The 12,493-nt window shown below is 39.3% G+C and overlaps 2 protein-coding genes across 4 annotated transcripts in view; both read left to right on the top strand.

The window, feature by feature from the left end:
- dnmbp (dynamin binding protein) overlaps positions 1-3,939 on the top strand; it is a 48,751-nt gene extending 44,812 nt beyond the window's left edge. For all 3 annotated transcript variants that reach the window (XM_066692726.1, XM_066692727.1, XM_066692728.1), the window contains 4 exons: positions 205-384; positions 554-752; positions 984-1,546; positions 1,639-3,939. In XM_066692726.1, coding sequence (XP_066548823.1) covers positions 205-384; positions 554-752; positions 984-1,546; positions 1,639-1,824 — 1,128 coding nt within the window. In that variant the 3' untranslated portion in view covers positions 1,825-3,939. The remainder of the gene's footprint in view (positions 1-204; positions 385-553; positions 753-983; positions 1,547-1,638) is intronic.
- Positions 3,940-4,812: 873 nt separating this feature from the next.
- habp2 (hyaluronan binding protein 2) lies at positions 4,813-11,179 on the top strand. The gene is made up of 13 exons (XM_066692838.1): positions 4,813-4,973; positions 5,438-5,474; positions 5,819-5,917; positions 6,461-6,568; positions 6,655-6,771; positions 7,121-7,237; positions 8,333-8,504; positions 8,758-8,861; positions 9,190-9,454; positions 9,652-9,794; positions 9,927-10,061; positions 10,194-10,336; positions 10,576-11,179. Exons 1-13 carry the CDS (start codon positions 4,905-4,907, stop codon positions 10,729-10,731), a joined length of 1,665 nt encoding a protein of 554 aa, XP_066548935.1. The 5' UTR covers positions 4,813-4,904; the 3' UTR covers positions 10,732-11,179.
- Positions 11,180-12,493: the final 1,314 nt, after the last annotated feature.

Raw genomic sequence — 12,493 nt, forward strand, 5'->3', positions numbered from 1 at the left:
TGGAGGAGGGGCACAATTCAAGCTTTCAAATTTTCAAAAGTCACCCTATGAGCTATTCTTAAACAATAATGTAGGTTTTCTCCGCTGAATACTCCGCTCATTTGTGTGTGTGTGTGAACATGGATAGCTTCTGCTACCTGCTAAATGTATGTATACAGTTTTTAAATCCCTGTGTTTTTAAAAGCAGTGTTTTTCCCTCCCCAGCTCTCTGGGATTGGGAGCCGTGACGGCAACCTGATCTCCCTGTTCCAGGAGGAGCACGTCCGCGTCCTGCAGCAGCTCCAGTGCTTCAGCTTCTTCCCCGAGAGCCTCCCCTCCATTCGGAAGCCCTTTGAGAGGAAGAGCATGGAGAGGCAGTCCTCCAGGAAGCAGCTCCAAGGCCCGGTGAGTGACAGCGATCAGAAATATTGCCCACCCTTCCGGGTTGAGCTTCAGAGACGAACTGAAAGCAGATGTCTGGAAAAATTGTTACCACTATGATAGAGAGTCTACAACTTGGAGAAACATCTCCCTTTGTCCTCAAATCAACTCTGTCTCACTTGTTTGTCTCCAGCCCAACTATGTGCTGCAGACAGAGGAGCACAGAGCCAGTCTGCTGTCGAAGTATCCCCCAGAGAAGCTGTATCAGGCGGAGAGGAACTACAACGCTGCCCAGGAGCTAGATGTGTCCATCTTGGAGGGAGATATCGTGGGAGTCATAAAGCAACAGGATCCCATGGGCAGTCAGAACCGCTGGCTCATAGACAATGGAGGTACGTTACAACCATTCTTTGTTTGATATCTCCTGAATGCAACACACATCCATTTTGAACAGCTACTAAATTGAAAGTGTTGCCATTTTGTGTTTCAAATCTGTGGTTTCAGTTTTTACAATAAATGTTCCATAGTTTGTTGCCTTCAAATTTAGTTCTGGGTATAGTGTCTTTGCTCAGAGCCCCAGCTACTGCCCCACACTGACCCAGCTGTGTTCTTTCTGCTTCCAGTTGCTAAGGGCTTCATGTACAGTTCGTTTCTGAAGCCTTACAATCCACGGAGGAGCCAATCAGACGTCTCCATAGGCAGCCACTCCTCAAACGAGTCGGGTTACGGGGGCTCCTCCCCGGTTTTCTCGCGGCAGAACAGCAGTAGCACCCTGACCTTCAACCAGGAGTGCACGGCCGTGACGTTTTCCGCCTCACAGGCCCAGAAGTCTGGCCCAGACTGCGTGGCACCACGGGACTCCCAGGCTTCGGCCCGCTCAACCCCCCAGGAGATCTCCTCTTCCCGCCGGGCCAACAACCGAGAGACTCAGTCGCCGAGCCAGACGAGCAGCAATCACAAGGACCTCTCGGACTCGGCGTCAGAAACGGACTCCTACCCCTCGCAGAAACCCCTCCACGCGGATCTGTCACAGGGGGGCGCTCAGGTGGACAGGTACAGCCAATCAGACGTGGCCTTCGGCTCTGTGATGCGCAGGAATGGGGACTGCGGGCTCTCGTACCAGAGGACATCTTCGTATCTGTTGGAAAATTGCCCAGAACAAGAGGGCGAGTCCGATGGGAATCAGGTATGTGTGTCTCTTGTTTATTGTGACTAAAGAAAAGGATGTAGAAAAGGTTGCTTTGGAGTTTGGTTGCTTAACCTTTCTCTGTCTTCCAGATCTACTATGCCATCTACTCCTTCAGCGCCCGCTGTGCCAACGAGCTGAGCATATCTGCCCACCAGCGAGTGAAGATCCTGGAGTTTCACGACCTCAATGGCAACGAGGAGTGGTGGCTGGGCGAGGTGGAGGGCAGGCGAGGGTACGTCCCGTCCAATTACATCAGAAAATCAGAGTACACCTGAAGAGCCAGCCAGTGGGAAGAGCCACTGAATCAAACTACCAACCAGGACTGGTGCCTTATTTATACAGAGAATCTTTTCTCCTTGGAGTTGCAAGTGCTTCTTGGGACCTTTCAGTGCTGCTGATACTATACAACAGATGATATATTTATAGTTCTTCGACATTTGTATCTTTTGAAGCGTATCTTCCTCCGTACTCGCGCGAGGACGCCACCGGAAGCCGAGCCAGACCTCGAGTTTGGTTTGGTTTGGGATTGGAGTTCCGTAAGCTGTTATTTTGGAAACTCACCAGTGTTACAAAACTACGATACACAGAACAAAGTACAAGTGTGGAAATAGTGAATTTACAAATCTAAAAGGGATTGTGCTTTTATTTGTCAGCTTTCTTACCAGGTATTTGCATCATTTATAAGAATGGTTACCTTTCATTTTCTGCAGTTATTGAAAATGTACAAATACTTCACCAGTTTCCAGGTCATTGGTGCATGTTTGAGCAAACATAGATCCATGGACTTGTGATTTACATGAATAGCGAGGAACGCATAAGTAATGTACAAGAGAGTGAAACACTGGATTAAAGATTGTTCGAGAGGTAGGGCTTGCCAAAAGGAAATCCGTCTTCTGGTTGGTGACAGTAGTAAAAGTCGTGAAACACAGTTGATCGAGCCTAGTAAATAACATCAACTTGTGCACTTAAGTAACCTGCTGTTCTACAGACGTCTCGGAGGCTGTGGCTTTTAACCAGACGCCAGGAACCAGGTGGAAGGGGATCTGAGAATTTGGCACAGTGTTAATGCATAGTGGTACAATACACATGGGCACTGATGCTTTTCTTCTGTTGGCCTCTGAATTAAGCCTTAGATAAGCAGATGTAATGTACTCTATCAAGAGATACTTTAAGCCATGAAGTTACACTCGTGGCTTAAATTGTTCCTCTTCTCCTGATCCAGTTGGAAGAGGAACCGAAAAAGTGCAGAACCAGGTGCTGGTTTTAAGCCTAAGCTTAAGAAAAGCGAATCCCACAAAATATGTTTTAAGCATGCCAAAAATGCAAAATATTTTTGCAGAATATTCCATATTTTGTTGTTAAAAATCTAAAGATTCAAATCCTGTCTGTATTTTTTTTTTTGCCAAAACCAGGCTTTGGTTATCAACTGTAAGTCTGGTGAAGATGGCATTTGGCAGAACAGTGGATTTTGCTTTGTCAGACATAATGTTTAATTTCCAAAATATCTATGCTGCAAACTGAGAATGTGTTCACTTCAGTGTCAAGTGATTTGTTTTTTCTCATCTGAATAAAGCAGTTCAGCTGACATCCATTTCGGCAGGTTTGGTTTTCAATGTTGAGCTGTTTCAAAGTCAGTCTTCCTCTCTGCCTCCAGTTTATTGCACGTCTCCAAAGCATTCAAGAATGTTGTGTTTTTTTTTTTGTTTTTTTTTAATATAATATATATATATATATATATATATATATATATATATATATATATATATATATATATATATATATATATATATGTTTTATTTTTACTACATTTAATACAGTACTGCCTCACTGGGGATTTATATGTGCTGCTGCAGTAGCCATCAAAAGAAGCTGAAACTCATTAAAGAAGATGATACTTCCATTGGTAAGAACAAAACACTTTGCTTTGCTCAATGGAGGCCGTGACCATTTTTAATGTTCTGTGTGATTCCTCTAAGCACGACACACACACTATGAATTTGGTATTGATTATGATTGCATTTTGTGTGATTATCACCCTTCTCATAGATAATTTAAAATGTCCATGACTAACAGTGAAGAAGCATGAGGTGTTAAAGGACATTCCTGTTTTTGAATGAAAATTAGGAAGAAAGCTAAGCTAGGTATATTCAAAGAAAATCCTTTTGCTTTCTTGGGTCTTAGAAAGTGCTTTTCTTCAAGAGTAGACCAGGAACCTCCACAATATCTTGTAACAACCGTTTATCTTTGTGAAAATGGGATGCATTATTTCATCATTTGGCACGCTACTGAAAACAAAACTGTATGATAATGTTTTATAAAAGACTTGTAAAAAATACAAATGTATATTTTTATCCTTGTGCTTTGAATAAAACTCCAGCTGACTGGTTTAACTTGGTTTAACGTGTGTGTTTAGAAGCTAAGCTGTTTTGCAGACACATTGCAATACATTTACATGGCAAAATTAGGCTTTATTTTTCCAGATATCTTGGGATATTACATAAAAAAAGCATTGATTTTTTTTTCTTCTTTCCTCTGACTGTGTTCATTTTATTGACATCTTATTCCATCTTGCCTGTCCATAGATTTCAAACAGCTGAAGATGGGTGAGAATTACAGTTCAGCATCAGAATTTAGAGAAAATTGAACAAAGACTTATTGACAAAACAAAACAAGAGGCCCCGTTAAGAACATAAGAAAGTTTACAATCGAGAGGAGGCCATTCGACCCATCATGCTTGTTTGGTGTCCATTAATAACTAAGAGATCCAAGGATTCTATCCAGTTTTTTCTAATATTTTCCCAGTACAATTTTAAATCTGCATACAAAGGTAGACTATTTTCTTGTCTGTTTACTTGACATGTATGTCACTGGCTTCCAACTCTGCACTATGAACTATCCTTCATATTGCCTTTGTTGGACATCTAGCCAAAAGAAAATCATTAATTTGAGGTTCATTTTTCCAAAGTCCTGTTTTTGTTTAACCAAATGTGTTATTCAAAATTCTTCTACATTTCTATGTTGCAGTTTAAACACATTTAAACAGTCCTGTCATTGTTTTATTACATAATACACTAAGCTCACAAAAAAGCAAAATTCTTTATGGACCAAAGAGGTGTTTTCATTAAACCAGCTACATTTCGGGTGAGTTTGCTTATTTTATCAGTCTCGGGTCATTGACCCATTTAGCCAGTATTTGAAAAACTACTGATTGGCTGAAGATAATGAAGATCAACGAGGAAGACGAATGACTGCAGTAACTTTAAAATATCAAAGGTTAAAGTAGAAAAGCACTCGTGCCTACTCTAAGGTACTGTGGCAGTTTGGTTCTTTTTGCAAGCTGCACAAACCATTTAAAATGGCTAATAAAATAGGCATTCTGTGCTTCAGTCTGATAGTTTTTACTTTTTTGATTCCTCCTACCTCTGTAAGTATAGCAAAATCATTTTCTATTTTCTAATGTTTAAATTTGTTTATGATCGTTGTCTAATTGTTGATTATACGAACAAAACAAAATGCTTCCAATGCACTTTGTAAATATATTATCTGAATCTTTTTGGTTCTAAATTGTGTGGAGTATTTTTTATTTTTTCCCTGTAGATGTACATGTAACCTGGGAGACCAACTTTTTGAAATAAAATATTTTATTATAATAACTTCCTTCCTTTTACAGGTAAAATGAGCCCTTTAAGTCTGCAACCCTTAAGACTTTTTTGTGATTTGTTTTATTTATTTTTTATAAATATTTAGATTTAGATTTCAATTGACATAATTCACGTATTTAGTTAAATATCACCACAGAAATAAAAGTGTGTAGTGCATAACAAAGGTTTGTGTTTTTCTCAAAACCTAGAAAGCAGACGATAATAAATCATTCATATTTTCATGCAGGCTGGCATTCTAGATTTCGTAAAAGGTTTGACTGATGGTAAGTAGTTTTTGTATGGAATTATCTATCTAATTATAGTACTGACACAGAACTATGAGAGAAAAGGTTTACATCATCCCATGCCATTTATTGACTTCCAACTGATCCCAAACAAATGTTATGTCCAAGCCATTGTTCTCAAATGTCTTCAGCCAAATTGGTGCTAGAAAGAGGATTGTAAGTCACAGTTTAAATTAAAAAAAAAAAGTGATCCTAATATAAGTCACAAGTGAAATGCAATTATATTACATTGCTGCTTTCCTTTTAATCTTGCTGTTGTTCCCCCGCTGTCCACAAAGATGTCATTTTTACAAAAGAACGTTTTGCTGTTTTCTGTTGTTCAGCACTCCTCGAGAATGAGGAGAATGATGAATCAGACGATCATCCAGAAATTGAGGAAATTAGTCTCGACTGGCTTTACAAACTCCTTGGTGATACTGCAGGTAAAGGACTATGACAGTATTGGTCATAGACGTGAACTTCCATTATTAGATGTAGTTTCAATGCTTGCATCCTGTGCCCTTCTCCTATCCAGCCCCTATGGAACACCCTATATTCCCTATTTGACCGTCGTCTTGCCTTAATTATTATCCTCATGGTCCTAGAAACATGGTATTAATCCGAGTTTTCCACCCTGTCAGTTACAAGTGAGATTTTGTTGTGTTTATTCTCCTGTGAACTTCCTGTGGGGCTAACATGTTGGTTTTGAAGCGAGGGGTATGTTGTCTTTTGTTGTTTTGCAGGCAAATCGAAAACAGGTACCGAACAACTTCCAAAGTAGGTCTGTAACCACAGAGTTGGAGTTGCTATGAAGCCATTTTGCTTCCTGTCTGTCTTTCCAAAAATAACGGTGAAGAAGGCACTTGAATGTTACACAGTACAAAACTAAAACGTTGTACAATTATGGTAGACAAACTCATCACAGGACCGCCAGATCCTTATGTCTCTTACACCTTTTATTTTTATAAGTTGAGTTTTATTTTCAGGTTCTTGTAACCCTAACCCTTGCGAGAACAATGGGGTGTGTGAAATGAAGAGAGGCCGATACAAATGCAAGTGCAAGGAACCCTTCAAAGGAAGATACTGTCAGAAAGGTGCCGTCTTCAAAACCAATCTCTTACCTGTGTCTGTGTTGTTTTTAAATTCTGTGGATTTATGTTTTCTTCTTTATTTCTTCCAGTTCACAACTTCTGTAGGGGGTCAAGATGTAGGCATGGAGAGTGTGTGTTGACCACAACACCTCCTTACCATGAATGCAAATGCAAAGAACCTTTTAAGCCGCCTAAATGTAGAACATGTAAGTAAATGATAAAACAAATATTTTAAGAATATATGTATACGTGTGTATGTATATCATCATCATCATCAGCAGCAGCAGCATTTATCGGTCCACTGCTGGATGAAGGCCTCCCCAAGATGTCTCCACTTGACTGTATTTGTATGTATATACATGTAATATGTTGACACATACTTCTTTAATTATTTGTCCAAGCATCAGGAGTATATATTCAGATTAGGGTATGGTTTTACATATTTATCTTTACATTTGTTTTGAGTGTGACCACAAGCATTTAAACACAAACAAAGCAATTTTCTGAAACTCTCTTATTTGCCATCTTAATCATTGTCTCTCCTTTGTTCAATAGCCTCCCCGTGCCACCCAAGTCCTTGTAAGAATGGAGGAGTGTGTCACAAGGGGAGAAATATGTCAACATTCTCCTGCACCTGCCCGAAGCCATTCAAGGGGACGTTTTGTGAAATTGGTAAACAGTGTTAAATCTTTACAAGTGCATCCCACAGGTCTACGACATTTCATCACGGACAGTTCTTCACACTCATTTAATCAAGAGGTACATTTCATCACCAGCAACAATGCATCACCAATTTGCATATCCACTTAGATATTACATACGGACTATCTCTTTTGATTTAGATTTTTATCAGTTGACTATGCCACCATTATTTAATGTTGTATATAAGGGAAATCGAATATTTAACAAATACTGAAACCACCCCACACAAGTCCCCTTCGGTTAAAGGAAGAATATTGAAGTGTAATTTAAAAAGATGCCCCAAAGAGCAGTTTTTTCACACAGTAGAATACAATTAATAAATAGGTCAGATAAAAGAGCAGACAATAACATTTCATTGTATTAATCTTCCATTTCTAAATTTATATTTTTTTACAGGCCTCGTTATTTTTATAAAGTAACAAGTAAAAGATGTATTTCCCATTTTTAGTTTAATATACTATGTATAAACTGCTTTACTTTGTAAAATATAACACGTAAATAATTGTGCTATAGCCTTATTTTAAACACACCCCCTCCTCCCCGTTTCTCTCCCTTTCTCTCTCTCTCTCATGACTAGTTAAAATAAATGCAATAAAAACAAAAATCGATAAAAAGGGTGATATTAAAAATTTGAAAAACTGACTACAAATCCCCCCCTTCAATCATTGTTACCCATGTTACCCTGTCACCAAGGCAACTTCTTGTTGTGACATCACCTTTCTCCGAAAACTATAAAAATATAGCAACGCCTCCAAATAGTGGCCTCTTAACCAGACACATACAATAAATGCAAGATGACACCTCGAAAGTACAGGTGCTGGACATCACAGTTAACACATTTATTAACTTAGGTGGTCAGTATTTAAAAGGAGCTGAGGACGTTACCTCACTTGCTGCATTTGCCAGCCGACATTTTCCATTTTGAAAAAAAAAAGCTGTTCTAAAATTGTTACAATTGTGCAACAAAGAACTAAAGAAAGGCTTACAATCCAAAGTGGTTTTGTCTAATGTATGTATGTTCTGACATTATTAAGTGATATTAATGTATCTGGTATGTGTTTTAAGGCCCTGACGATTGTTACGAAGGACGCGGTGAATCCTATCGAGGCTTTGTGAGCCAGTCAGTGGAAGGGTCAGACTGCCTGTACTGGAATTCATATTTCGTTATTGAAGAAGGTCTGAATATATTCAAGGAGTATGGAAAAAAAGATGGACTTGGGAGCCACAGATATTGCAGGTCAGAATGTTGACCTTTATTGTCAGTCGCCGAGTTAGGAGATGCTTGAGATATCATATTATGGACATTTTTCTGTTTCCCATTTTTTGGTTTTGTTATCTGAAAACTAGCTAAAGTAGGACAAATAAATACAGTAATTAATTTGAATTTGAACGTAATGGAATCCATTCTTCACGTGTATAGAAATAGAGCAACTTTCTACATATCGATATGGCAGCTTTCACACCTGTTTTTCCAATCACTCTCCACTTAGGAACCCAGATCATGACATCAAGCCCTGGTGCTTTGTCAAACGGGAAAACACACTGAAATGGCGGTATTGCGACGTGAGAAAATGCCACACTGCTCCGACAACAGGTACTGATTTACAATCCGTGGAGGCGCCTGGAAACAATTGAAGAGCCGTACAATTACACAGGAATTTAAAAGTATTCATAAGTGGTTAATCCTTGACGTGACAAGAATGTGGCTCACATTTCAAGCATTAAAAAGCAGACAGAAGACCGACAGATTGTATTTGATGCTTTTTGTTAATTGAATGCTACTGATATATTTTGCAGCGCCTGTGTGATATAAACCATGCTGCAGAAATTCAATACAAACAACAATGTAATCGCTCACTGGCGGAAGAAGCACAAATGCTACAGGAGTGCACTAAACTCTTGGCTTTATGTCTGAATTGCAGAACGTACAACTTTAGAAGCCACTAGCCTTCCCCCAAACAATACAATAACAGTAAAGCCTACCAAGATGTTTGCTACCTGTGGGAAACCAGAGCCTACCAGATTTTTGGGCAGAATTTACGGCGGGAGGAAGTCTATTCCAGGGGCGCACCCCTGGCAGGTGTCTCTTCAAACCAATAAGCATTTGGGGCTGAGACCCGCAAGCCATTTGTGTGGAGGGGTCTTATTAGAATCCTGCTGGGTTTTGACAGCAGGCCACTGTATAATGTAGGTACCTGTTTCTACCAAGTTGAGACACTATTGCCTAGAGCTTACTATGTGTGTGTGTATGTGTGCATACGTGTGTGTTTCCAAGTCTCCAAGTCAGATTCCAAGTCTCTTACAACAGTTTTCCCAGCATAAGATGTCATGTATGTACTATGTTTGTTGTTGTTATGTTGTTTATTACAATTATTATTTTACAGTGGGCCAGCATCTCTTTTTAAAGTGGTTATGGGAGGTCTGGATATTGAAAAAGCAGAGCCATATGACCAGACATTTGACATTGAACAGGTCATAGTTCATGAAAACTATACAGAAACCTTAAACGCTGTCTATAATGATATTGGTAAGTTCCCCCCATATATATATTCTGGTAACTTTTATGGTGCTTGCAGAAACGTACGTGAATAAATCACAAAATTAAACGGCTGTATGCACCTGCTTGTAATATGTATTGCTGTATCCTTGATTTCTTTAGCTTTGCTCAAACTGAAACCAGTCAATGGCACGTGTGCAAAAGAAACAAAGCACGTGAAAACTGTCTGCATGCCTGATGGCCCGATTGAAGATGGGACAGAGTGTACCATTTCTGGCTGGGGTGCCACAGAAACAGGTCATTAATACTCCCTTTATTGCTGGCCATTTCCTCTGTATTAGTACAGATGCCTCCTGTCTGAAAGAATGTGCTTGTTGAAGATGTATCACACTGTTACAATATATATAATACTGTATGTATCTCTTATAGATCATGGTTCTAATCAACTACTGGATGCCAAGGTGCTACTGATCTCCCAGCAAAGCTGCAAGGACACAAATGTCTATGGAGATGTCCTGGATGACTCCATGTTCTGTGCCGGGAACCTGAAAGGTGGACCCGATTCCTGCCAGGTGAGTATCAGTCAACCACTTCAACAATACTTTCATTCAAGGTTGGCTGTTTTAAGTTACATTTCTCTTACTTGCTCAGATGCCCCAGCAAGGCTTATTTTCTCTTATACGGCTTGATTGTGAAGAAATATGACCTTTCGTAGTGGAATCCGAGAGGGTTTTCTCTCTTGGTGGGTTTGTCTGTCACCATGTCTTATCAGAGTTGAAGAACATCACTGATTTGATCCTCTGCCTCTCAGGGGGATTCGGGCGGCCCCCTGACCTGTGAGAAGAATGGGACTCATGTCATCTATGGAGTCGTGAGCTGGGGAGACCAGTGCGGGCTGAAAAACAAACCAGGCGTCTATGCCAGAGTCACCAAGTTTGCTGACTGGATTAAATCTAAGATTTGGTAGTCCTCACAAAACGAGTTATTCTCCACGTATATTTTTCTAAAGAAAAATGCTTGCTTGCTCTTTTTTCTTCTTCTGCCAAGGCACATTTTCAGTTTGGCAGTGCAATTGCTATAGTTGTTCCACCTTGGGTAAAATACCTAAAGAGGAGCATTGGGCGATTGGAAATTACTTACATAAAAAAGCCCCAACTCAAGGAAAGTTGCCGTTAATAAAGAAAAGACTTTGTGATACCACCTCAGCTGAACTTCCAACTGATTCAACTCCCTGCAGTGAACTTGGCTGACATCTGAAGTAGAAACAAAAGGCACATGTTATGGATTGGTTTACTGTCATCTAAATACAACTCGACTGACTTTTCTTGAATTGCACAGACCTGCATATAACCATATAAATGCATGTATATGCCTAAATGGCATTCTTTACCAATAAGATTTTTTTTCTTTCCCTATGAAGTTGCATTGTATTTGTTAAGCACTACCCATGTCTTGCATTAATTGTCCTGCTTAAATCCCAGTATCCTTGTAGTTTGTGAGCTTCTTTAGTCAGGAGAATGACTCAGACTTGGGAATCAATGTCTGACGGGCTCACCTCAGCTAATTGGGTGGATTGAAAACCAGAAATGTCTCCCTCAAGGAATGGATTTGAAGAACAATGGTGTACAATATAGATTTCAATGTGGGCCAGATTAAATGTCTCCTTCATTACCAGACCATGCACTGTCTAGATGGCAGTCATGTTTTCAAGCTGTTGTATCCAAGACATAATATCAAGGAAAAAAGGTTGACTCAGCAATGGACTTTACAGATAGAACATGCATAGAGACAGGTTGAATATATATTGGATTTATGATTTAGTGATGGAGGAGTGAAATGTGCATTGTACTGTAACAATAGACACATGTAAAGTATATACCCAGATAATAACTGCAGGGGCTTTGGGACAGTTAGTTAGATTTGGTAAGGTAGATGTTTATTTATCTTATCAGAGTTGTGTCATTGACATGGGAGTCACTGCATGGAAGTACTGATTGGATACTAAAAGATAAGAGAAAAATGAAAACCTGGTATTTAAAGAGGAACGCATGTGTAGTTGTCTTTATGTGTTACCATATTGTATAAGTAATACGTATAGCACTTTCCCAGTTTAATTCTCTCATATAAGTAACTTTTAAAACTTTAAAATGTTTAGGTAATATTTTGTATGCTCTTTCAGGGTTTCAGGATGTGTCATAGCATGACCTCTTGGATAACTGAAACACAGCGGTAAATAATTACAAAAAACTGGATTTGTTTTTCCTATCAAGTCAATCGAGTTTTAATGTTTCACCATCTTACTCCTGGATAGCGATTATAGTTTCCATAGACAGCATGGAGTGTTGCTGTGTCCACGGCTGTGGGGGAAAAAAAACTTGTAGTTATTCTTTTCTCCTTTTCAAAAACAGAGAAGATTAATGCTTGTGCGCGTAAATTGTACAAGAAGTGTATGTGACTTTGGATGATGGAGTTACACCTTTTCTCCACTTTTGACAGGCCAGTGAAGGGAAGGCAGGAAGAATGAAAAAAATCGCATTTCGATATGTAAATTGGTCAGGGTCATGGCCATGATGCATCTGGTTCAAATGACGTCTTGGAGAAGTGGTATGAATAATAAGAAAAATCTCGACAATCATGTCAATTATAGGTTGTGTAAAAATATCTATAAAATACATTATTTTAAATCTAATTGATTAGTTTTTGTGACCTCATTGGTCTTTTTTTAATTT

Source organism: Amia ocellicauda, chromosome 20 (assembly GCF_036373705.1).
Source record: "Amia ocellicauda isolate fAmiCal2 chromosome 20, fAmiCal2.hap1, whole genome shotgun sequence".
NCBI classification, from domain to species: Eukaryota; Metazoa; Chordata; class Actinopteri; order Amiiformes; family Amiidae; genus Amia; species Amia ocellicauda.